The 26,282-nt window shown below is 50.0% G+C and overlaps 1 protein-coding gene across 2 annotated transcripts; it reads right to left on the reverse strand.

Moving 5' to 3' along the window:
- Positions 1-8,421: 8,421 nt before the first annotated feature.
- Positions 8,422-12,327, reverse strand: Gfra4 (GDNF family receptor alpha 4). Of its 2 annotated transcripts, XM_005068485.4 has the most exons (6): positions 12,181-12,327; positions 10,417-10,780; positions 10,258-10,367; positions 10,032-10,166; positions 9,133-9,224; positions 8,422-9,051 (listed from the first exon to the last, which is right to left on the reverse strand). In XM_005068485.4, the coding sequence occupies exons 1-6, from the start codon at positions 12,230-12,232 to the stop codon at positions 8,923-8,925; spliced, it is 882 nt and encodes a 293-aa protein (XP_005068542.1). In that variant the 5' UTR covers positions 12,233-12,327; the 3' UTR covers positions 8,422-8,922. The 2 variants fall into 2 exon arrangements, 1 of the variants encoding a protein (XP_005068542.1); XR_005877413.1 differs by lacking the exons at positions 8,422-9,051; positions 10,032-10,166; positions 12,181-12,327 and having other exon boundaries at positions 9,211-9,330; positions 10,258-10,538.
- Positions 12,328-26,282: the final 13,955 nt, after the last annotated feature.

A 26,282-nucleotide genomic window follows, 5' to 3' on the forward strand; every position in this document is an offset into this window, starting at 1 on the left:
TTGTTTGTGTCTGTGTGGATGAGCACAGCATTAATGTGGAGGGCAAAGGACAACTTACCAGAGATTGTCCTCCATCAGGGCCTGAAAAACAAACTTATATCTTCAGCCTTGGTGGCAGGCACCTTTACCTGATGAGCTACACCAGCCCAGGATATTCTAAAATATTGCTTATTTACTTATTGGGGGAGGGATACATGTGTCACAGCACAGTGGAGGTCAGAGGACAACTCTTGAGAGTCAGTTCTGTCGTTCTGGAAATAAAACTCAGGGCAGACTTGCAGTGAATATCCTTAGCCACTGAGCCATCTCATTGATCTGATGAGGATATTTTAATAATAGGCTTAATTAACCACAGAGGTGCTGGGCATGGTGATGTGTGCCTTTAACCCCAGCACTCGTGAGACAGAAGCAATGAGATCAAGACCAGCCTGGTCTACATAACAAGTTCCAGGATAGTCAGGGCTACATAGATAAAACCGTGACTCCCTGCCCCTACCCCACCCCAAATTAAGTACAGGGGTTAAGAAAAAATTGCTTAGAGAAAGACTGACTGGAGAGCATCAGTGTGGGCTTCTCAAAGAAAAGCTGTAGAAAGACCAAATGTGGTGCAGACTTGTGAAGAGAGTTGTAGCTAATTGGGTTTGGTTTTGTTTGTTTTGGTGGTGGTAGTTGTTGCTTGGCTGGCTCCTTTGGCTTTTACAGTACTCATACAGGACTTTGGTAAACTTCTAGGGGTGAAGAAACAGCATGTGAGATCACCAAGTAGTCCCTGAGAGGTGCCTAATGGATTACAGTTGATAAAGGTACCCAGCGTGCAGGCACCCATGTAGGCAGAGTTTTCTTTGGGCTGCTAGCTCATAAAAAAACACATGGATACTAATTATGAAAGCTCGGTCTATAACTTAGACTTGTCTCACTAGCTCTTATAGCTTAAATTAACCCGTATCTTTTAATCTACATTTTTTGATTAGCTTCATTCTGCACTGCCCTTCCTGCTTCCTCTGCACCAGGTTCGAGACCCCACCTCTCTTCTTCCCAGAGCTCTCTCTGTCCAGAGGTCCCTGCTATCCCTCCTGCCTAGCTATTGGCCATTTAGATTTTTATTAAACCAATTACAATAACATATCTTCACATGGTGTAAAGGAGTATTCAACAACAGATCCAAAATCATACCCATTCAGACTGTAAGCCTTATTGTTACTTTAGCATAAAAATATGTATGAGAGAGGAATATTAGCTTTTTCAGTAGCTTCTACAGCACCTATTTTTAATTGTCCTTGAATTCTGTTTTTTCAGCTGGTGAGAGGGGTTAGTCAGACTCCCTGCCCATTTCCCCATAATCCCTCTGTCTTTATCTTGCCTCATTCTCAACTTGATTATAGCCACCCCAAGGTCTAGTGGGTAGACTTCCTCCAAGCTTCAGTCCTAGTACATGGATGCCATCCTCTGGCCACTGTCTGTGTTTGGTCTTGGTCTTTTTGTGAGGTTATTTCCATTCACAAAGGTCTCCTGAGTGCCCAGCTTCACTTTATTTGGGTAGAAGTAGTACACCTTTTAACACACAGTACAGACTCCCAGTGCTAGGAGTTGCAGAATGAGGCCATTGAAAATAGGAGGAAACAAGTGAGTGGTCACTCATAAGGGGGATAAAACCAGAGTACAGAAGCCAGGGTGCTTGGGGGGGGGCACCTGGAGTGGGCATGTGGCAGCAACTAGTTTGAGAAGGACTTTGAAACTTGGGAGCCAACAGGATAATCACTTAGTGGACTAGCAACTTGGTAGACTGAGGCAGAGGACCGTTTCTGGCTCAAGGCCAGCCTGGGATAAATGATGAGACCCTGTCACAAAAGAACAAACCCTAGCAGAGACGATGCTGTGTATTCACCCAGTTTTGCTGGGGGAACCATTGTTTCACAATACCCAGACTCTGAAAAGCATGTTGGGTCCACACTGAGCTGTGGCTGATGAGATGTTGGGGAAGTGCTAACTTTTACACACTAAATGTTTTCATTTGGGGCCTTCCCTGGAGTTTATGGGTTAAGGTGTAGGAAGGAACATGGCTCCCTAAGCCACCACTTACAAGCAAACCACCTGATCAGCAAGAACTATTCTGGGTTTTTGTTGCTAAAATTCCTTCCCAGGGAGAAATGTAAGCAATGCGTGTCCCTTCAAAGGTCCCAACGAAAAAAACAAGGAATGATTCCACCAAAATTCACTAGGTAACCAATGAGTTTATTGGAGTTCCTTACAAAACATAGACGAGGGGTTACTTGCAGAAGTGTGGGTGTTCCTCTCCTTAACAACTCACACCTAAAAAAGCCTTACCCAGCATGGATGAGGGCTTCCCCATAGCCACATAGATAGAGCTCCCACACGAGTTTTCCCTGGCAGATATTGTGTGTAATAACCCCTCCACCAAGCTACACGAAGTTAAGGTAGAATTGCACACAACAGGTAGTAGGTGCCTTTGGGTTTCTATTGCTGTGAAGAGACACTATGACCATAACAACTCTTACAAAGCAAAACATTTAATTGGGGTAGAATTCCACCTTTCTGTGCTGGGGTATAAATTGTCAATAAATCCAGATGGGATGATCTTTTGCAAGGGGACACAGCTGAATGCTCCAGTATGGTGGTGGCTTGGCTCAGAGGACAGTCACTACAGCTTTGTATCAATGAAAGGTAAACTCTGACTGAAATGAGAGACTTTATTTTCAAATCTGTACTTTGGAGGACCATGTACTGTTGTTAATTTTTAAAAATATTTTATTTATTATACAATCTTCTGCATGCCAGCAGAGGGCGCAAGATGGTTGTGAGCCACCATGTGGTTGCTGGGAATTGAACTCAGGTCCTCTGGAAGAACAGCTAGTACTCTTAACCGCTGAGCCATCTCTCCAGCTCCACTGTTGTTAAATTGAAACCAAGAATAGCCTTGAACCTTGGTCCTCCGGTTCCACCCCCCCAAGTTTTGGGATTACAGGTCTGCACCACTGTGTTGCCTTGAGCAAGTCATCATGAGTTGAATTCTAAGCCAGGCATAATAGTTCATGTCTAGTATCCTAGGACTTCATGTTTTAAAGGTTTGTTTTTAATTTTTGTACATGAGTGTTTGCATGTATGTATGTACACCATGTGTGTGCAGTGCCTACAGAACCCAGGAGAGAGTACATGATACTCTGGGATGGGAGTTACAGTTGTGAGGCACCATGTGGGTGCTGGGAACAGAACCTAGTTTCTGTGTGCAGTACCCACACAGGCCAGAGGAAATACTCTGATCCTCTGGAAGATCAGTCCAGGCTGACAGCAAGAGCGGTAGGTGCTTTTGGCTGCTGAGCCATTCCTCTAGCCCCAAACCCAGCATTTTGGAGACTGAGCCAAGAAGATTATCCCAAGTTTGAGGTCATCTTGGGTTACATAATGACTTCAAGGTTAATCTTAGCTGCAGGTGGGACCCTGTCTTGAAAAGATGGAGGCAGAATGAAGAGCACATGCTGTTCTTCCAGAGCACCCAGGACTGGTTCACAGCACCCGTGTTCCGCAGCTCACAGCTGCCTGTTACTCCAACTCCAAAGGATCCGAAGCCACCTTCCGGCCTCCAAGAGCACCTGCACACACACAAATTCACACATTTTAAAAGATAAAATATCTTGCTGGGCGTTGGTGGCGCACACCTTTAATCCCAGCACTCGGGAGGCAGAGGCAGGTGGATCTCTGTGAGTTCGAGGCCAGGCTGGACCGACAGCCTCCAAAACAGAGAAACCCTGTCTCGTAAAACCAAAAAAAAAAAAATCTTTTAAAGGAGAAATGGAATTCTAAAATCAGTGAGTTTGTAAGCAGAAAGTAAAGATGGGAAAGTCCTGAAATCCAGGGCTTGCTGTGCAGGAAAATCCGCAGCTTCTAGTCTCCAAGCAGGAAATGCTATAAGCAGCAAAGACTCTTGTGACTGGGCCTCAAGGTAAAAATCAGTTGGAGAGCATGGGTTCCCACTTGAAGCTGGTACCCTCAGCCATGGCCTTGAGAAAATCGTGGGAAGGAAGCAAAGAATCAAGCCTGCATGAAGGCTGTCAGGGAAGAGCCATGAGTGCTGCTCTCCTCTGCTTACAAGCAAGTGCAGAAAGGTAGTTTGGGCTGTAGGCACAGGTCAACAGCTGTGCACTTGTCCAGCATACACAGGCCCTGGGAGGGGAAGGGAAGGAAGATTGCTAGTGAGGCTGGCATGCCAAATGAGTGGCAGGCTAGTAACAAAATGGCTGAGGAGCTGTGCAGCCGTTGAGGGTTCCTTTCCTGGTGGCTGAATTGCTCTAAGCAGCTGGAATAGTTTTGTTTCTTCCAGGCTGCTTCTAGACTGTTCACTCTGAGCCCTTTCCAAGCAGTTGAGCTGTGGTTGGGGTGGGGGGTGTCTTTGCAGCTGGGCTTGCCTGACAGTGACTCAGCAGTCTTCATTGCTTATATAGTCTTAGGCAAGGAGGGACCTAGTTGATCCAGTCAGTTTCAGGGACTTCCTGAAGCCATTTTGAGTTTACAGCTTCCCTGAGAATGGTGAGTCTCACCTCTCTGTAGACGTTCCGTCCTAAATGTCCTGTAGTGTGACTTCTCTTTCACATTCCAGCACCCCTCTGAGTTAAGCTTTCTAGGTGGCTCAATTCCTGCCCTTGGAGCTTTGTATTATCATCTTAATTTTTCTCTACATCCTTCCTTGGTCTGAGAACTCATTTGGTTCATTATTTTGGTGTTTTGAGAAAGGGTCTCACTTATACAATCAGTCTGCCTCAAACTCATACTCTTTTTGCCTTAGCCTCCTGTATACTTAGATCACCAGTTAAGATCGCCAGGCTCTTAACACCTGACTCACTGAAGTGTGAGAGGATATGTGTAAGTATTAATGGAGATGTTACAGCTCTGTGGGGAAGGTAGCTACCCCACTAGAGGTGTTGCAGCTCTGAGGGGGAAGGCTACCCCAATGGAAGTGCTGCAGCTCTGAGGGGAAGGCTACCCCAATGGAGGTGCTGCAGCTCTGAGGGGAAGGCTACCCCAGTGGAGGTGCTGCAGCTCTGAAGGGGAAGGATACCCCAATGGAGGTGTTGCAGCTCTGAAGGGGAAGGCTACCCCCCAATGGAGGTGCTGCAGCTCTGAGGGGAAGGTTTCCCCAGTGGAGGTGCTGCAGCTCTGAAGGGGAAGGCTACCCCAGTGGAGGTGCTGCAGCTCTGAAGGGGAAGGCTACCCCAATGGAGGTGTTGCAGCTCTGAAGGGGAAGGCTACCCCAATGGAGGTGTTGCAGCTCTGAAGGGGAAGGCTACCCCCCAATGGAGGTGCTGCAGCTCTGAGGGGAAGGTTTCCCCAATGGAGGTGCTGCAGCTCTGAGGGGAAGGTTTCCCCAATGGAGGTGCTGCAGCTCTGAGAAGGTATCCTGACAGTCAGCCGTCACACTACACAACAAACAACACACACACAACCTGTTGGGAAAGATACAAAACAGCAACCTCTGCTTGGATGAGAAGCAGCAGGGAACTGAGCAGTTCACAGTCTTATATAGGGTTTCTTTCTTTTTTTTTTTTTTTTTTGAGACAGGGTTTCTCTGTATTGTTTTGGAGGCTGTCCTGGAACTCACTCTGTAGACCAGGCTGGCCTCAAACTCACAGAGATCCGCCTGCCTCTGCCTCCCGAGAGCTGGGATTAAAGGCGTGCGCCACCAACGCCCGGCTTATATAGGGTTTCTTAGGGAGGAGTTTGCCAGGGTAGAGATTGGTGAGATTTCAAGCCCAGCCCAAGGATTGGTGGGTTTTCAGGCTCAGGGATTGGTGGGTTTTCAGGCTCAGGGATTGGTGGGTTTTCAGGCTCAGGGATTGGTGGGTTTTCAGGCTCAGGGATTGGTGGGTTTTCAGGCTCAGGGATTGGTGGTGTTTGATGGGTTTTCAAACCCAGAAGTAGACTTGGACATTTTACCTACAATGTGGACCTAGCAGAAAACCTGGGCCTAAGAAAGTCTGCAGTCCCACAAGGTAGGGGCCATGTTCCTGTCACCTTTGCTAGACATGCTATGTCCACTGACTGACAAAGTCACTGTTGTGTCAGGAACCACCCCAGAAACTGTCCTGCCACTGTCTTAGCTTTCTAGAATTTTGTCAACAGAATGTGGCCCATAATTTCTCCACTTACAAAAACCAGTAAGCAAAAATGGGAACTTACTCAGAGCTAGCAACCTGTGGGTTAACATCTAGAAATCTGTCCTATGTCTTATCACCAGCTGGCAGATTACGTAAGCAGGGCAAGGGAACGAGGCCAGCCAATCATTGGGGTTCAGGTTTGCTCAGCGTCTGGTGGTCAGTCCTGTTTCTGAGAGTTGTGCTATCTGCGCTTCTCTGGTTACCAACCGTCCTTCTTCCTTCTGTGCTGCGGGTGTGCTCTGTTCCCTATCAGTTTCATTGGCCAGCGTCCACATTTCCTGCAAAAGAGATTTGGTTTAATGAACTTAGCTGATTCATTTCGGGAGGGTGGGGGAAGGGTGGGCAGTAAGTGGTTTCATATCAACTTTGCACCTGGTGCCTGGGCCTCGAGCCAGAGGAGCATATATGAGCCGTGAAGTTTCCACCAGTAAATAAATCCATGGGTGCTTCCGAACCCGCCTTTCTGCCTCAGCTGCACCCATGCCAGCTGTCAAATCAATGCTGACAACAGGTAACAGAGACCAGGCACGGGGCCAGGACTGCAGCCTAGAATGTGTGCACAGGACAGCCTCCTGGCGGGATGTGGGGCCTAACCCTCTGCTGTGATGGAGGCGGGATGGGAAGGATGGGTAAAGATAGACTCAGCCTTAAGGCACCTTGCCAAACAGCACCCTACCTAAGCCAGGGCCTTTCTAGGTAGAGTAAAAGACACTAAGCAAGCAAACAGACAGCTCTACTAGTTTCCTGGACGGCTGTAACATTCACCAGTTTCGGCAGTTTATTTAAAAAGTAGTTTGTTCCTACCATTCTGGCAGAGAGAGCAGTACCGTCTGCAGGCTCTTGAGACCCAGGCTCTGCCTCCTTTAAACTGCAGTGCTTGGGGCATCACACCTCTTACTTAAGGCTCTGTCCCTGAACTAGCACTGACTTTATAAAGGAGACATGAGATTGTGTTTAGGGCCTTCCCGGGTAACCCTCAAGATCTATAAGGTAGTTACACCTTCACTATATAAAGTGGACTCTTTGGCCCAAGTATGTGACAGGTGCTTGGCCTTAGGACAGGGACCACCAGCAGCTGTGGAATGTCACTATGTTCACTTCATCTTCCTACTAGTTTGGAAGGCTTGTGTTTACACTTTCTACCCAGAATTGTATTTGTATTTAGAATCATTCTACTTTTGGAACAGGGTTTCTCTGTGTAGCTCTGGTAGACCAGGCTGGCCTCAGACTCAGAGATCTGACTGCCTCTGCCTCCCCAGTGCTGGGATTAAAGGTGGACACTACCACCACTCATTCTCATTCCCACTATTAAAAGTGCCTACAGATGTCTAAGTGGTTAAGAGCATTGAAGAGGGCCTGGGTTCAATTCCCAGCACCCACATTAAGTGACTGGCAGCCTCTTGGAACTGCAGTTCCAGGTAATCTAATGCCCTCTCCTGGTCTCCATGGATACCTGTATGAGCATGGTGCACATATGTACACCATAAGGCACACACAAAAAACTGATGTCTACATTTCCTCAAGTCAAACACGCAGTGGAGTTGAGCATGCTCACATAAGTCATGTGGGAGCCACCTTGTGATTATAGGAAGCAGGGCAGGGTGGTGACCCCCCTGGCCCCAGCTCAGCTTGCCCCTCCCACCTACACTGTGTAGGTGTCCACTTCCGTGCAGGTGACAAAGCGTATTCTCTCCTTTTGTGAAATGAGTAGAGTTTGGACCCAGCTTCACTCTGCCAGACTCCTTCTTATCCCAGGTGACTTGCTGGCTGTGACTCTCTCCAGGAAAAGGCCCATGACCACACTGGGCCATCAGGGTATCATTCGTGAACGGTGGAAAGGAGCAATGCCTTTTCTCTGCTGAGATGCTAAGAGAGCATAAGTTCAGGCATGGAGGCATCGGAAGCCACCCCTCAGTGGGGCCTTTCCCAGCTACCGAGCAGCTACATGAAGACTAGCAATCTCAAGACTCTTTAAACTCTGGAGACAGTTTGCTCAGGCATTTGCTCCACCCACTTTGACCTGTCTACAGTCGGGGGAGGCCTGACTAAAGCCAGGAGCTGGCTGGTAACACCAGCAAACCCCAGCTTTGAGTTTGCAAAGGCATTGCAACACGTGCACTCAGTCTTAGTTGGTAGCCGCTGTTTCAGAGACAGGTGTGTTCATTCTCAGTTCTCAGACCAAGAGTTGTTCTGGGCCATCCAAGGCCACACAGGTCTCCACGTTTCCAGGACAGATGACAGAAAACAAGGATGGTCTCAGTGCATGTGTGTTTATTGAGCTGCTTGCTGTGCTAGGGAAACCGTAGGGGAAAGAGGCTATTCATTCAGTGGGATGCCAAGCAGGAGGGGCCCGAGTCTCTCTCCAATGTTTACACAGCAGCTTGTCCTAAGCAGCAAGCAATGCCACTGCTAGGTGGGGTTTAATGGTGAGTAATGGCTGCCTGGGAGGGTGTTTAGGCTTCAGTGCCAACTGGAAATGGTCTTGCCTGTCGCGGTCTGTCTATGTGCCCTGTCTGCTCCAAAGATGACAGTTCCAAAATCTAGGAGTGGGGGTAGTCTCTGCCCTGCTCTATAAGCCCTGGGGGCCCGGTGAGCTTCATCTACAGTAGGTGACCATCTCAAGAAAACAGCCAAGACACCTAGAGGCTTTTCAGTCGGACCCTCAATCCAGGAGACAGGCACAGGGGTGTATGAGACCTGAGGGCAAGGCAGTCTCATTTCAGTGAGCAGGAGGTGTGAGCCAGATGCGTGGCAGTCAGCTGTGCTGTCCACGGCACACCTTCCTAATCAGAGCAGTGCTTGGAGAGCCAAGGCAGTGAGTATGGACATCGAGGACACCTAGGAGGTGAGGACGAAATGAGCATTGCTTCTGCCTCCATCTCTTCTAAGTCACTCATGTCCCACCCTGGCCTGAAGGATAGTGCAGAAGGGAATCGTGCAGAAGCTGCCAGCTCCCCACACCCACCTGTGGGAAACGGTACCCAGTGTTCTGGTAGGGGTTCAGCCAGTCCTGCAGAACTGAGGGCCACAAGGTGTTAAAGGCCACCATGGCACCATCTATGGAGTGGAGACATCCAGAGAAGGCTTGGCCAGGAAGCCCTAGGAAATTGGCCCCCTCCTTTGGGACAAACTGGGACACTCCCTGGGACCTGCAAGGCATGATCTGAGATGGGAGGGGCATATTACATGATGGCTGTGTGAGGGACCCACAAACTGCTCGTCTTCATCTTCACAGGAGAGGCTGACAGACGTCACCCCCACTTTACAAGTGAACACAATCGGGATTAATAAGAGTTTAACTTTCAGCTACTAAATGGCAGAGACCAACTCCAAACAGGCCTCCAGAATTTTGGAATTAAGTAAGCCATTCTACCTACCCCAAGGCAAGAACAGCAGCATGAGTGGAGAGCCCATCAAGGAACCTCCTATTAGTGCCAAAGTGGGAGTCTCAGCCAATTCCAGTTTTAACTCAGCCCTTCCAGCCCCTAGGGACCCTTGACACTTCTAGAATTCTCTTGTGACCTGCAGTCTGGAAACAGCAGCTCCTCGAAGAATGTCGGTTTCCTTCCATCAAAAATGGGCTCACTTAAGCCAGCAAGATGACTCAGCAGGTAAAGGCACTTGCCACTAAAACTGAGGACCCTAGTTCTACTCCGGGGGACCGCACGGTGGAAGTAGGGACTCTCACAAGTTGGCTGCTGACTTCCGTTCATATGGCATGTGCACACCGCCCCTCGCCCACGCCAAAAAAAACCAAAACAAACAAACAAACAAACAAACAAAAAAACATAAACGTTTTAAGGACTCTCAGGGACCAGGCGGCTTGGACTGGGCCATAGACATCCTGGCTCTCCAGCCCCTCACCCAAGCAGGGGTTCCTTGTAAAGAGCTTGTGGAAGGCTTCGCACTCTTCCAGCCGGTTTCCGCTGTCCCCACAGCCGCACCAGGGCGCGACTTGCGCGCTCACGTTGTCCAGGTAGTTGGGGGTGACTTCAGTGCCTGCAGGGACCCCAGGGCGCCTGATGGGCTCCCCGAGCCCGCCTCCACCACCGCCACCGCCCGCCCGCCTGGGCCCGCCCGGCCGGCGTACCTATGAGGCCCGCGTAGGCGAGCAGACAACGCGGGCCCCGCTCCTCCGGGCAGCTATCGCGGGAGCCGGGCGCGGGAGCGCACGAGGCCTGGAAGGCAAGGAGACGAGGCCTGCGCGCGCCCGGACGGCGGTGAGAGGCCCGGCCCGTCCCGCACGCACCTGCACAGGCGGCTACGCTCGCAGCGGTCCCGGGCCTTCAGGCAGGAGGGCGGCGCCGACCCGGGGCCCGAGAACGCGCAGGCCGGAGCGAAGGTTTGACGCCGGCGCTCGGCGCACGCGGGGCTCTCGCACCCGCAGAAGAGCAGCGCATGCGTGAGCGCCGGAGGCCCACGGGCGAAGAAGCCGCGCAGGGCACGGCGACAGCGGGAGCGCACGCAGACCCCGGGTCCACTCCAGGCCCCCGGTGCCGCCCGGCCCAGGCATCGGGCCACATACTCCGAGCGCAGCTGCTGGCACTGAGCGTCTGCTGTGCACGCCTCGGCCGCGGCCACGCAGCGATTCCCGCCGGTGGAGCTCGCAGACCCTGGTGAGGGACAGGCAGGCTGCAGTCAGTCCCCCGTGCCTGATTCTCCCCCATTCTGCACTACGGAGTCTGGGGTGCCCAAACCCAAGGGAGAGAGTGTGGAACGTAGGCATGACCTGCTGGCGCTGACTGGACTTCATCCTGAGGAGGGTAATCCCTCATGTTGTAAGTGGATGTAACACTGGAAGGCTGGGTCTGGGCTTTCCCCAGAATCTGAGGTCCAGCATCCACCACCATCTCCAGTACGGCCACAGGCTTCCACAGAGGATCTATTGGGCTCCTTCCATCCTCCCCAGCTCCACCTGACAGGACCCTGAGGCTAACTGATCCGTTTTTGAAAATGGCACCCCTCATCCTCCTTTTGACACACTGATGTTCCCTCCTCTGATACATGGAAACCCCATGGGTGAATCTACAAGTTTCTGGTCCTCCTTCCATCCCGACCTGTACCTCCTGCCCCCTGTGCCAGGTGCTTCCTCGTGGGTCTGAGTCTAATTTATCCTGCCCCACCTCAACTCTGGTTTTGGACCAGCAAAGGGGAGCTCTAGGCATTGGGTTCACTGGACGGGTACTGTGTGTTTTAGGGCACATTCAGACCCTGGCTTCCAGGTGTGGATTCAGACAGACAGCTGACGGCAGGCTTCCTCCTGAGGCGGCGACCTGGACGTTCATCAGTAGTTTAAATGAAGACATAGGCAGCCCAGTCGGGGAAAAGAAAATGCCTGACACTTCACATCAGAAGTTGGTAGACCTGGCAGCTGTGTCCAAACTTGCCACTGGGCATACCTAAATCCAGCCAATCCAGGGGGTCTGCCAAACTCCCCGAGTCACCAAACTCAGGTTTATGGGATTTCCTTTCCCTAGCCTCTGGCTAACCCTGGCCTGCCATCCATCACCCTTAAATGTGATCCACTCAACATGACACATCTCAGCTCTAAGGTCTCCTCTGCCTAAAAGCTTACCAGTATCCATCCTCCACACCACACTCAGAAGGTAATCCCTTCCCTTCCGTGATGCCCCTGGTGGAGAAGGGGCAGTCCTGGAAGGAGGAACACGAGCTGTGAGGCACAGAAGTCACAGAGCTATGAGGCACAGAGTCCTGTGGAACTCCCCAGAGCGGGCACTCTGAAGACCACATTGGGGGCGGGGAGAGGAAGGGGAAAAGAAAGTTCCTGGGGCACAGGTATCAAGGCTGGACTTGGGAGGGGTGGCCCAGGGTTCCAGACAGTGTACAGCAGGGGCAGAGTGTTGGGGTCCCTGGACACAGAGCACAAGCCATTCCAAGCATGCCTTTCGGCATCGCGGCGTTTCCTGTAGGCATTCCCAAGCAATCCCACCTTGTGCCTGAGGACTGGAGCGGAGAGGGCAGGGGCCGGGACAAGGAGCGGACGGGTTCTCACCCAGCAGCTGCAGCAGCAGTAGCAGCAGGGCAGACCCCAGGCAGCAGGCCATAGCGACTGGCAGAGCCCCAGCTGGACCGGTGCCTCCCTTCGGGAACCTCTTAAGCCTGGAGGGCAGCGGGAACCCTGGTGTCCGTACTGATAGGTGTGTCTCCACGGATAGAGGAGCCTTTATAGAGGAGACCACACCCTACTGTCATCACTTTGTCCCCACCCCCAGACTGTATCTTCAGGCGGATCCAGCGTTACTAAGCCGGCCAGAAACAGAGCACTAGACTGCCTGTTGTACACAAGCAGTTGGCGTCTAGTGGGAACAAGCCCTGGGGGGAGGGGTGCTTCGTGAGACTCAAGGATTAAACAAGAATTGAACCTCACAGGTCTGGGAAAACTGAAATGTGTGAGGACAAGGTGGGATTGCTTGGGAGTGACTAAAGGAAACGCCGGAATGCCGAAAGGCATGCTTGGAATGGCTTGTGCTCTGTGTCCAGGGACCCCAACACTCTGCCCCTGCTGTACACTGCCTGGAACCCCAGCTTTGTGTTCAGCTGGGCCACTCCCTCCCAAGTCCAGCCTTAATACCCGTGCCCCTTCTCAAGGTTACAGAAGCAGCTGTGGGAAGAAGGCCTGTGACAATGACAGGGAGGGCTGTCTGCCAGCCATGACGAGAGCTTCTAAAGTTACCATCCATGTTTGGATGGGTGTTTTGGTGACATTTGTGCCCCTGTAAGTAGCCCATCACCCATAATAATTTAAGTAATTCCAATAAACTCATTTGCCAAGTTGGACTTTCGTAGAATGATTTCTTTGGCCTGTTGTCAGATCCCCTGTCTGAGATGAACAGGTGTTTGCTACACTCCAGGAAGCCTCACACACACCCAAACACACCCCACAACACTCAACAACTCCAGGAGACCTCAGGCTGAACCAATAACTAGGAAATAACAATCGTTGTTTTTCTTTCTTTATAATCTTATTGTCAGCTTTCATCCACCGGTTTTACACGAATAGCAAGTTGTGAAAACATTGACGCCCCGCAGACTCTAAGCCCAGCTCTGTGATGTGGTCATGGCATGAGGATCAACACTTGGAAATTAATTGTTGTGCAGCACCATGAGGTGAACTGTAGGCCACCGAAATTCTCCAGCTTTCCCATGTGTGGCCTCTTTGTGTTTCAAGACTGGGGCACAGCGGGATAGACCTATAAGCCTAGCACCTGGAAGAAGCACTTGGGGAGGTGGAGGCAGAAGGAGGCCAGCCTGGGCTACACTGAGATCTCATTCTCAAAACACAAAGGGTGGCAAGATGTTTCGTTGAGTAAAGACTCCTGCCACCAAGCCTAACACCCTGACTTCAGTCTGGATCCATATGGCAGAAGCGAACCAACCCCCTAGAGCTGTCCTCTGACAAGGCATGCTCCCCCCAACACATAATTCAGTAAAGTGAAAAAATCATACCCGGGGTTCCACACTGCATTGCCATGCCTCCTCCCAAGTGAGGCAGTCTCTCAGTATTTTGTTTATCTCTATTCTTTAAGCAATAGTGTGTGCATGCATGTGTGTGTGCATGTGTATGAGTGTGTGCATGTGTGTGTGCATGTGTGTGAGTGTGTGTGCATGTGTGTGCGTGTGTGCGCATGTGTGTGAGTGTGTGAGTGTGTGTGCATGTGTATGAGTGTGTGTGAGTGTGTGCGTGTGTATGCATGTGTATGAGTGTGTGCATGTGTGTGAGTGTGTGTGCATGTGTATGAGTGTGTGTATGTGTGTGAGTGTGTGTATGTGTATGAGTGTGTGCATGTGTGTGCATGCATGCATGTGTGTCAGTATGCATGCATGTGTATAAGTGTGTGCATGTGTGTGAGTGTGTGCGCATGTGTATATGCATGCTGTGCACACGCCCACCTCGCTGTCAGCTGTTTCAGCTGGAAGGGCCAGCAAGCCCCAGGGTTCCTCCTGTCTTCATCTCCCCTCCTGTCTTCATCTCCCCTCGGGGTTGCCACACTCAGCTTGTTACAGGATTGCTGTGGATTGAACGCCGTTCTCCTGCTCGTGTGGGGCTTTACCAGTTCAGCCGTCTCCCGGACCCTCTGTAACGGGAATCTTGGTGTTAACTGAGTTCATTGGACGGGGAAAGTAAAGAATTGACTGTCCAGGGAAAGCAGACCAAAATGTGGAGAGGGCAAAATTTTATGGAGCTCAAGTTGACATCTAGCATCAGGATAGGAATGGAAAGAGAGCTGGGAATCTGCCTGGGTGCTCTTATAAGAGTCCTATTTCCCTCACCTTCCCACCCAGGTCCTCCCTCCCACTAATCCCACAAGAAAGGAAGCAGCCCTTTTAGGAAGCCTGTCCAGTTTTCCCTGTATATTTTCTCTCTCCTTCACCTAGACTCACCCTTGATAAGAATTCTGCCTGGGTGTTTTCTGGACTCTTTCTACTGAGTTACTCTTAAATTTCCTTCTGGTCAGAGACACGGCATTGTAAAACGTTTAACTTTATTTTATGTGTCTGTGTGTATGCTACCTGAGGCCAGAAGAGGGCACCAGATCCCTAGAGCTGGAGTTGTGAGCAGCTCTCGGTTACTGGGATTCAAACTCTGGTCCTCTGGAAGAGCCCTGCGGGTGTGGAGGGCCGGGGCAGATGGGGTAGAGCTTGCCAGCTGCTGCAAAGCCCAGGGTGGGACTGCCTCGTGCACTGACCTGGGACCAGGCTTGGGGACTGGCAGATCCCCGGGCCCGGGGGGTCACATACTGGGCCAGCAGTCAGCCTGAGTCAGTGCAGGCAAAGCACTATATGTTGGAGCCCTGCCAGGAAGAGAAGGATTGGGGTTAGAGGAAAATGTTCAGCACCTATTTTAGTCCACTTGATAAAACCCAATACAGCCTTCTGAGTTGTTATACAGCATTGAGCCTAAAGATGATTTTCCTTCCAATGTTGAGGAGCAGCAGGGACACTATGACCCAATACAGGGTTACAGTGTTCCACAAGAACTTGTTGAGCAGCTGAAAAAACTGCCCCAGAGATGCAGCAGTGCACGGTGGAGCACCCTGTCTGCAATAGAGCTGCAAGCGTGTGTCTGCAGCTTCGCCAGCTAGGCCCTGTAGCAGAGAATGCCCGCAGTCAGCACGAGAGAGAGCGTGGCTGTGCTCCAACAAAATCCTATTTATGAACGCTAAAGTTGATGCTAATTTTCACATTCATAGTTTTATTTTTTAAAGCTATTTAAAATATAAATACAATTGTTAAAGAACAGGCCTGGGAAAAGCAATTAGTGGCCTGGACTGGGTCTGTTCACCACAGTTGGCTCTCTCCTGAGCAATGACAGTGAATAGGCTGGACTTGGCCAGCTCACACAGCTGGTTCTTTCCCGTGCAGGCCTGTAGCTGTTGTGTGCCATAATAGAACTTTATAAAAATATCTCCTTCATCCAGAGAGACTGAACTTTTGCTGGACCTCATGTCCAAGTTAAATACACCATGAAGTCACTTAGGACTTAACCTGCTGTCCTAGGGTTCTCAGCCTGTTTATTTAATCTCCCTTTAAGAGAACTTTGTAAAAACCCGTTTAAAGAAGACATGTCCTCTCCGTGGTGTGGTAGGAGGAGGGTTTTTGTTGTAGGTATGAGAGAGAACAGGCAGAGGCATGGGGAGGGGTATCCAGAGCAGAGAGAAACAACTGAGCGTATCCAGCAGACCAAACATGGCAGGACTATGTGTGAGAGATGGCAGGGGACAGAGAACAGAGAAACATAGTGAGCAGGAGCAGAGCAGAGGAGAGGGGTGGAAAATGTTAGCTGAAAAAGCAGGGTTATAAGGAGGGTGAGTAGCTGGAGGGAGAGGAGTCCACGAGCTGGAGTTTAGGGGAGAGGGGAGGTGGGGAGGGCCTCGGTGCCAGCATGGACTTTGAAATATGTAACAGGTACTTGTGACACTGAGGGAGCCTGGAGGCAGCATGGGCTTTCATATGCTGATAGGTACCACAGTAACCATTTGTCCCTCCTGCCCGTGTGATGACTCCTTTTGGTAAAGGGGAACATGTTTCATAAGTTCCGGAGGAATGCTGGCTTCTACTTAACAGAAATCCTCCCGTAGTTCAGGCTGAGCTCCTTTCTAGGTATTTGAACTGCCTTTTGGAGTTTGTAGAACTGGAATGTCCTTTGGACCTGACAAAACCAACTTTACTTGCCTTGGATTCCCCCATGTAATCTGCTTTTACAGTCTAAATTAATGCATAGCTTTAATCTTAAATTATGTGCTCTTGCCTGCACCTGGCCCAGATTAATGTTGTATGCATGTATATGTTGTGGTCATTACTCACTTAGCCTTCTAGTCTGGGAAATACATGTATCCCAGGGCCTTCAGCATGCCCTGCCCCCTCCAGCAGGAAGAATGAGCCTTTCTGATGGGGGCAGGGAGGATTTCCCTCTCACTTCCCTTGGTCTCTAAGGAAAATGCCCCCAAACAACTCAACTGCAACCATCTGGGTCTGATGGAGCCATGCCCTTACCTTTCCCTAAGCTCAGCTACCAAAACTGTTGTCAGAGTCTGCACACCGCATTCTCTGTGCCCTTGATCACCTGAACATCACCTCTCTGGCTAACAGCAGGCAGCCCCGCTAATAGACATCAGCTCTTACCTCTGAGACTGAGCTGAGTCTTTACTCTGTGTTGTCTCCCACTGGCTTCCTTTTTACACTTGATGCAGAAAACCCAGGAGGGGCTTCTTGACTGGTGCGATTGGGCTCCTATTTGTCACCTTTCCTAATCTTCCAGGAGCCACTGGATCCTCCCAGGCTCTCCCAGCTCACCAAGGCTGAGGGCCAGGATGTGGTCCCTGTACTAGGAACCCTGCCACCATTTCTAGTATCCTTGTTGCTTCGGGAAAGAAGCAAGGGGTTTAAGTCTTCAATGTTAGAAATGCACACTCACCACTTCTCTTACCTCTGACCCTCAAAGGGCCACCTTTGCCATTTGAGAGCCACACAAAACACTAGCCATCTGCCTGATGTCCTGGAGGTAGAAGTAGGTAAGGGCCAGGGCTGATTTCCAGCTTTACTCTCCTTTCAGACCACAGGGTCTTTTGTTACTGGAGCAGACAGAACAGTGTGCAGGACTCAGAGGGACCCAGACACCTGCGCCACAGCTGACAGAACAGTGTGCAGGACTCAGAGGGACCCAGACACCTGCGCCACAGCTCCTAGGATTGCTCAGGCCCCAAAACCAGAGACAGATGGCAGAGTCTCAAAGCCGATGTGGCAGAAGTTGGGTCTGTCACTCTTTTCTGAAGATAGGGGAGACTTCACAGCATAAGCCTAAGGGGTAGTCTTTGATGCAAACTGACTCTAATGAGGGACCCTAGCCCCAGGATGTCTGTTAGCTAGGGACCCACAGTTGATGTCTCCGTGGGTGTCTGTCAACATCTGTGAGAGGGGAAAGGGTGCAGCAGACGTTATGTCCTGAGCAGCATCTGGATTTGAACACTGTATTTTAGGGCCAGACTCTCTCCCCTGTGCAGGGGACTTGCCATGGCCTTTTCAGCAGCTGTGAGAAAGGGACTGTTGCAAATGAGTATGGCCTGAGTAGCCCATAGCCCAAAATATAAGACCAAGTAATGTGGATTTCCCTTGCTATCTGGCTACTGGCAAACACAGGTTCTTTTATTACAGTGTTAACTACTATTATTAACTAATAATATGTATATAACATACATCACACACTGTGTGTATGTATGTATGCATGTATGTATGTTACAGAATGGATACAAAAGGGTTAAAGATATTGCAGCATGAGGAAATGGAGCGATGGATCAGCTGTTAAGGGCACACAGTACTCTTCCAGAGGACCAGTGTTCAACTCCTAGCAAACATCATATGGCTCACAATCTCTTCTAACTCCAGCCCCAGGAGATCCTATACCTCTGGCTTCCACAGGCACCCACACATATGTGGCACACACATACACATACACATACACATAATGTTGGGTTCCCCGAATTGAGGAGGGGTCCCCAAGCTGGATTCATCACCCCAAGAATCAAGAGTCCACGCACCAATTGATGCAACACGCAAGAGGCTTTAATTAGGCATCTGCAGATGGGTCTCTTGGTCAGCTTTTAGACTGATTGGCCCCGAGGTTCAGTTACAATCAGCTTTTAAAGATAAAAACCACAAGCCTTTGGAAGGGATCCCTATCTTGTGACGGGGGGGGGGGTGTACATGACTATTGATCAGGGGAAGTAGATGTCTTCCTGACCTACACGTTGTAAATTCCTCAAACCTTGGTATGAGTTAATCATCTCTCCCTAAGTAAATGGTGGTTATTATCTCCTTGTTTCCCATGAATCTTGTTTGCCCATCTCTGACGCCCTGGTCAGTTCTTCACAGGTGGTCAGCAGCCTGGAATTTGGCCTTTTGTGGGTTTACAGCCCTTCTGCAATTAAGGTTGCTAAACCATACATCCCAATCTGTGGTCTTTCATTCCTCCCTTTTCTCTAGGGCATAATTTTAATCATAAAACTTTTTAGGGGGCCTCAATGTTAGATACAGCTTGATATTGTTGGGTACCAGATACATAGAGCCCATGTTAGTTTTGGGTTGTAGGAGGGTTTAGTTACAGAGGTCCTGGTGGGACCTGGGGACATTTCCCAAGCATGTGCCCTTTCCCGAGACTTGGGTGAGGGTCAGCTGTTGGGGAGCATGTGGGGTTCCCTCAGTTGGGGCAGGGAAATGGAAAAGCATTAAGCATAACAAGACAATCAAACAGTTTGTGAGAGTCTTAGCTTGAGCAGGTTTTGTCCTCTGCTGAACCTCCACTGGCCACAGCCTTCTTGGCATGAGAGGCATGGATCCATGCTGCAATCCCGTCAACGTTGAGAGCTGTGGGGGTCATCAGGATCACGGTGTAAGGGCCTTTCCAGCGGGGTTCAAGAGTCTTAGCTTGGTGGTGTCGGACGTACACGGAGTCCCCGATCTGGAACAGGTGAGGCACTGTGGAATTTCCGGCCTGGTATACTGCAGCCAGTGGTTTCCACATCTGATTCTGAATGAATTAAAGGGCATGTAACCAGGCCTGGAGGGATGGGGGGGGGGTCAATGGAATGATTAGGGTCTATGGGAAGTGTACTCAGGATAGGCAGGGGCCCTCCAAATAGGATCTCAAATGGAGTTAGCCCATGCACTGAAGGGGTGTTCCAAACTCGGAACAGTACCATGGGTAGGAGTCGTACCCAGTCTCTAATGCCAGTCTCTATGGTCAATTTGGTTAAGGTCTCTTTAATTGTTCTATTCATTCTCTCTACCTGTCCTGAACTTTGGGGTCTGTATGCACAATGTAGTTTCCAATCAATTCCCAATGTTTTAGCCACCAGCTGACTCACCTGAGAGACAAAGGCAGGTTCGTGATCAGACCCTATTACCTTGGGTAGCCCGAATCATGGGAAGATCTCTTCAAGGATTTTCTTGACCACCACCTGTGCAGTCTCACACTTGGTGGGAAATGCCTCAGTCCATCCTGAAAAAGTGTCTATGAAAACCAAAAGGTACCTGTTTCCGAGGCTTCCAGGTTTGATTTCAGTGAAGTCAACTTCCCAGTTAGTTCCTGGCGGCTCTCCTCTGACTCTAATCCCCTCAGGCAACTTGAGCCGCCCACCCTGTGTTTACTTAGGCCCAGGGAGCGGGGCAGGAACTGGTGATTTGTTGAAGGAGGCTGTTGAGGTTGTGGATGTAAAAAAATTGCTCCTCTCGTTGTAGGAGGTCTTTGAGTTTCTTATGTCCGAGTTGGGTCCATCGATGTAACTGGAGTAGGAGTTCTTTGGATGTTGAGGTCCCTCAAATTGAGGAGGGGTCCCCAAGCTGGATTTAGGAATGTGGCTGCCCCGAACCCCAACTTGTTGGGGTTGAGGAGCAGCGCCTGATAATGGGTCATTTGTGCATTTGAAAGTCATCTACCGGGCAGCTGTCAGGCCACAGCTTCTATTGCATGGGGGACCACCACTGTGAGTGGCTGACCCAAAGTCAATTTGTCTGCATCTTTGGCGAGGACAGCCACTACAGCCACTATTCGGAGGCATGGGGGCCAACCTGAGGCTACATTGTCCAGTTTCTTTGAGAAGTATGCTACCAGTCTCTTTCATGGCCCAAGCTGCTGGGTTAGGACTCCTTTTGCCAGTCCTGCCCTTTCATCCACGTAGAGGATAAAGGGCTTGTTTATATCGGGGAGACTCAGGGCAGGTTCTGACAGCAAGGCCTTTGATATTGTCAAAGGCCTCCTGGTGCTCCTTTTTCCATACAAAGGGGGCCATAACTTTAGTCAAAGGGTAGAGTGGGGCTGCTAATTCTGCAAATCCAGGAATCCAGAGGCAGCAGAACCCCGAGCTACCCAGAAACTCACACACCTCCCTGGAATTTTTGGGTGGGGGAATCAGGGCTACAGCCTGCTTTCGTCCCTCCATCAGCCAGCGCTGATGGTCCTGAAGCCGATACCCTAGGTAGGTGACTTGCTTCTTACAGAGCTAAGCCTTTTTTTGCTGATGCCCAATATCCCAATTCCCCCAACCTTTGTCATAACGCCCTGGTACCTTGGAAGCAGTCATGTTCTGATTCTGCAGCCAAAAGGAGCTCATCTACATATTGGAGTAAAATTATATTGGGGTTGTGGACTTGGAAGTCTGCCAAATCTTGGTGCAGGACTTCATCGGAGAGGGTTGGTGAGTTCTTGAACCCTTGAGGGAGTTCCGTCCATGTGAGCTGGCCAGAGAACCTGGTCCTGGGATCTTTCCATTCAAAGGCAAATAGGGGCTGACTCTGAGGGCTCAGTCTGAGGCAAAATAATGCATCTTTAAGGTTGAGCACCATATACCAGACGTGGCTTGGAGGCAGGTTGGGTACTGTTGGATGAATGTCCTCTGTCCTCTGATTCACTTCCCAGAGGTCCTGCACTGGCCTATAGTCCCCTGTGTCTGGCTTCTTCACAGGGAGGAAGGGAGTGTTCCATGGACTATGACAGGGTTTAAGGGTACCCGACTGCATTAGCTTGGTCTTGCTTTGTATCCCAGGTCTCTCGCCTGTCTAGGCCTATTTTTAGACTCCTGCACTACGGTGGCCAAAATTTTTGTTAATTTCTGATTGCGCTTTCTATCTCTTTTGTCCTCTCTTTCTCCTCCTGCAACTTACGTATCCTCTCCTCCTTCTCTTCCTGTGTCTCCCTTTTGTTAAAAATCTTTTCAGCCTCCTTTACTAAGTCCTGCAGGGTATATCCCTGCAGCCCCTCAAGGAGTTGTAACTTAGAGCGTACATCAGGTGCTGACTGTCGGATGAATGACATGATTATGTCAGCTTCCCTCTCCTGGGCCTGGGGGTCAAAAGGAGTATACATTCTGTAAGCCTCCATGAGGCGCTCTAGAAACCGGGCGGGGGTTTCTTCCTTACCTTGAGTTACTGCACGTACCTTGGCCAAATTTGTGGGGCATCTCCCTGCCCCTTTGAGACCCGCCAACAGAGTCTGGCGATAGTGATGCTCCCTACCGTGTGGTGTGTTGAAGTCCCATTCCGGGCGGGTTAAGGGAAAGTGTGCCTCTATCTCATTGGGAAGCTGGGTAGGTCTCCCGTCTGGCCCCAGGACGTTCTCTCTGCCTCTTCTCTGTTGTGAGGAGAGTTTGTAGTAGCTGCTGGCAATCATCCCATGAGGATGGACTCGATGAGACCTGTTAGGGCCTGGGCGTCTTGTGAGAAAAAAGGGTTATGAGTTTTCCAATTGTAGAGATCAGCAGATGAGAAGGGCCAGTATTGGTAGTTCCCTCCCCCCATCGAGCTGAGTGGGAAAACCTGGGAGGTCCCAGGCTCATCGGCTCCCTCCCGCTGTTCGATCTTTCCGTGGCTGCAGCCTCGTAGAGGGGGGTGGGTTGTGGCTCAGACTTTCCCAGGTAACGATGTAAGGGACCTGATTAGGATGGCCTTGAGGTTTGGGTTGAACAACCTGCAAAATAGTGGTGATATTAAAGGTACCATCCCTAGGCCAGCCCACGTTAAAGGTGGGCCATTCTGAAGAACAGAAAGTTCGCTATCTCTTCTTTCGAACCTCCATCGCTTCATCGTGGGCCCGGTCCAGGACGTCTGGACAATGATCTAAAGTCAAACTTAAGGGGGTTGTTAGAGATTGTCCCATGGGTACAGATGAAGACAAACAGGACGAAAGACGACAGACAGGCCGCGGCTATAAAGGAGATTCCGGTGTGGGCACGAAATACAGGTCCTGCAGGCACTTCAGGTCCTCACGACTTTCGTCTGAGGCTCAAATACAGGTCCCCGGCACCTCCGTCCGGGGCACAATACAGGTCCCTGGAACTTTCATCCCAGGGCACAATACAGGTCTCTGAGGCGCAGAAACGAAACCCGGGTAATACAGGCCCCCCAGAGCACAAATACAGGTCCCACACCGGTATAGACTCAGACAGGAGAGAACACACAGAACATAAATTGTGAGCTCAGTCTTACCTCCAATTGGCAGCGGAGTTGAGTCTGGGAGACACGATCTCGGTGGAACCTCCAAATGTTGGGGTTCCCCGAATTGAGAAGGGGTCCCCAAGCTGGATTCGTCACCCCAAGAATCAAGAATCCATGAGCCAATTGATGCAACATGCAAGAGGCTTTAATTAGGCATCTGCAGATGGGTCTCTTGGTCAGCTTTTAGACTGATTGGCCCCGAGGTTCAGTTACAATCAGCTTTTAAAGACAAAAACCACAAGCCTTTAGGAGGGGTCCCTATCTTGTGACGGGGGGGGGGTACGTGACTACTGACCAGGGGAAGTAGATGTCTTCCTGACCTACACGTTGTAAATTCCTCAAACCTTGGTATGAGTTAATCATCTCTCCCTAAGTAAATGGTGGTTATCATCTCCTTGTTTCCCATGAATCTTGTTTGCCCATCTCTGACGCCCTGGTCAGTTCTTCACAGGTGGTCAGCAGCCTGGAATTTGGCCTTTTGTGGGTTTACAGCCCTTCTGCAATTAAGGTTGCTAAACCATACATCCCATTCTGTGGTCTTTCAATACACATACACATACACATACACATACACATACACATACACATACACATACACACACGATTAAAAATAAAATAAATCTAAAACAGCAGAAGTTGAAGCATGAATTGGGAAAGTGCTTGCCTAGCATACACAGAGTCCTGGGTTTGGGCCCTCATCTGTTAGAAGTATCCTCAGTTTCACACAGAGGACACCAACAAGGCTTAAGTGCCTCAGTGAGATAAAGCTGCCCTCCTCATCAAGAGGGTGCGCTCTGAAGAGCAGTACACTGTGGGAAGTGTGCATTTGGATTTTTTCCTAATGAAGGTGGTAACTGTTCTTTTCACCATTGGTTGTCTGACCTCACAGACCTTATCAATTAGCTACTTTTAAAAGACTCCGCAGCCAGGCGGTGGTGGCGCATGCCTTTTATCCCAGCACTCTGGAGGCAGAGGCAGGTGGATCTCTGTGAGTTTGAGGCCAGTCTGGTCTACAGAACAAGCTTCAGGACAGCCAGGACTGTTACATAGAGAAACCTGTCTTGAAAAACAAACAAAAAACGGCTCCCTGTGAAGGAAATGAAGGGAAGCAGGAAGGGGTGGGCACTTGCTTAAGTCACTGAAGTTTGAGAATGCAGGGGCAAAACAAGGTTTTCCAGATTGGGGCATTAAAATTTTGCATAAAAGTTTTACAAGATGGGAGGATAAAAAGCATTTGAATTCCTTCTCATGAACAAAAGTTTCGGGCTGGAGAGATGGCTCAGGGGTTAAGAACACTGACTGCTCTTCCAGAGGTCATGAGTTCAATTCCCAGCATCCAAATGGTGGTTCACAACCATCTATAATGAGATCTGGTGTCCTCTTGTGGTGTGCAAGCTTACACAGAGAACACTCTATACATAGTAAATAAATAAAATCTTAAAAAAAAAACAGAAACAAACGAACAAAAGTTTCATAGTCTTTAATAGAAGAAACACCACTAAGTTTACACGTCCTGGTGACTTGAATGTGATGTTCTCCAGATTTGTGGGAATTTGAATATTTGGTCCCCAGGTGGTGACCTGTTTGGGGAGGTGTAGGAGGTGTGACCTTGCTGGAGGAAGTGCAACCCTCGGGGCAGGATTTGAGGTTTCAAAGCCTCCCAAAGCCTGCCACCCCCAGTTTGCTCTCTCTCCTTCCAGTTTGTGGTTTGGGTCTGAGCCCTCACATTCAGCTTCCAGCTCAGTACCATGCCTGACGCTGAACTGGGAGCTCCCCAGAATCTCGTGGTGGGGAGGAAAAAGGAGCCAGCCAGTTCACCACAGAGATTTCACAGTTCTAACAACTTGTCAGACCATCTTACCCGAGACTGAAGCCAGATAAGGATGGGTCCACGGTGGGCAGGACTGTCTGGGTGTTCAAATCCTTGGCCACTACTTAAACTTTAATCTGACTTCAGGACTTGGAGCAGAAGCAGTGTTCCCTGGATCTCAATGGGAACACTGAACGAATTCCCCTTTCAACCAGGCTCTTCTGACAGGCTTTTTGGGATGGGTAGCCAGCCCAGGCTTGGGCAGCAGTGCCGTAGCTACCAAAGGTTGGCAGAGGTACCAAACCTACAACAATGACGGCCTCCAGGCTCCCTCCATATCACAAATGCCTGTTACTCATTTCTTTCTTTTGTTTTCCTTTCTTCTTCTTCTTCTTCTTCTTCTTCTTCTTCTTCTTCTTCTTCTTTTTTTTTTTTTTTTTTTTTTTTTGGTTTTTCGAGACAGGGTTTCTCTGTGACTTTGGAGGCTGTCCTGGAACTTGCTCTGTTGACCAGGCTGGCCTCGAACACACAGAGATCCGCCTGCCTCTGCCTCCCGAGTGCTGGGATTAAAGGCGTGCCCCACATTTCAAAGGTTGTGCTAGCATTCCTAGCCCCTCCAGCTCTTGGGCTTCCCTTCCCAGCTATTCATTCTCGGTATAACCCTGCTGTTTCTTGATGTGCTCTCTCTGTCTCCCTCTCCCTCTGCTCTGCTCCTGCTTCTCACCGCGGTTTCTCCGTTCCCTGTACCCTGTTACTCTCCTCTCCCTCACAGGTAGTCCTGGCCTTGTCTGCTTCTTTCTCTCTCTGCTCTGGACCCTTCCAGATGTCTCTGGCTGTTCTCTTTATTTATCTACAATAAAAACTTCCCCCTGATCTCACTGTGGTACAGTCAGGTCATCAGTTTATATACAGCTTACAGTCAGAAGGTGTGCCTCAAGCCCGAGCTGGCCACCCAGAAAGTTCTCTGTCTTGTTTCTTCCCTCTGCCCCTCAGTCTGTCTGTCTGTCTGTCTGTCTGTCTGTCTGTCTCTCATGTGTCCCCACTCTGAGATGGTCCCTCAGACTGTCTGTCTGTCTGTCTGTCTCTCTCCATCTCTCCCTCCCTCTCTCTCTCTCATGTGTTCCCACTCTGAGACGGTCCCTCAGTCTGTCTGTCTGTCTGTCTGTCTCTCTCTCTCTCATGTGTTCCCACTCTGAGATGGTCTTTCGCTCTTCTCCCCCTCAACAAACCTCTTGCATTAGATCTGTAGCATGTGACATGTTCTCTTAGCGTGTCTTCTCTGTCTATAACACGGCATTACTAATTTTGTTTTGTTTGTTTTTGTCTGTCTGTTTTGAAGACAGGATTTCTCTTTATAGCCCCGGCTGTTCTCGGACTTGATTAGTAGACAGGCTGACCTTGAACTCAGAGCTCTGCCTGCCTCTGTCTCCCGAGGGCTGAGATAAAAGCTGTGCACCATTAACACCCAGATGCTGTTGCTTACATTTGTTATGGTGAAAGCTGCACCCCAGCCCCTGGCATCCATATACCCAAGAAGTCTGGAATATTACGGTGGGAGTTCCACCCAAGCCCCTTTCCCTTCCCCCTCTAAACCTTGCTGCATCTCAGAAAGCCGGCCAAATAATGCCTCCCCCTGCAGAGATACTCAAGACCACCCCCACATATTTAAACTGTCCCCAGAGAAGAGACTCGTTTTTCCGGTCTCCCTTTCCAGTCTTCTCTAGGGGATGGGGCTGGAAGGCCACCCAGGAGCATTGTATCCATTAAACGTGGGCTTTTTCTAATTCGGTTTGATTTGG

The sequence above is a fragment of the Mesocricetus auratus genome, unplaced genomic scaffold, assembly GCF_017639785.1.
Source record: "Mesocricetus auratus isolate SY011 unplaced genomic scaffold, BCM_Maur_2.0 Super-Scaffold_100004, whole genome shotgun sequence".
In the NCBI taxonomy this organism is placed as follows: domain Eukaryota; kingdom Metazoa; phylum Chordata; class Mammalia; order Rodentia; family Cricetidae; genus Mesocricetus; species Mesocricetus auratus.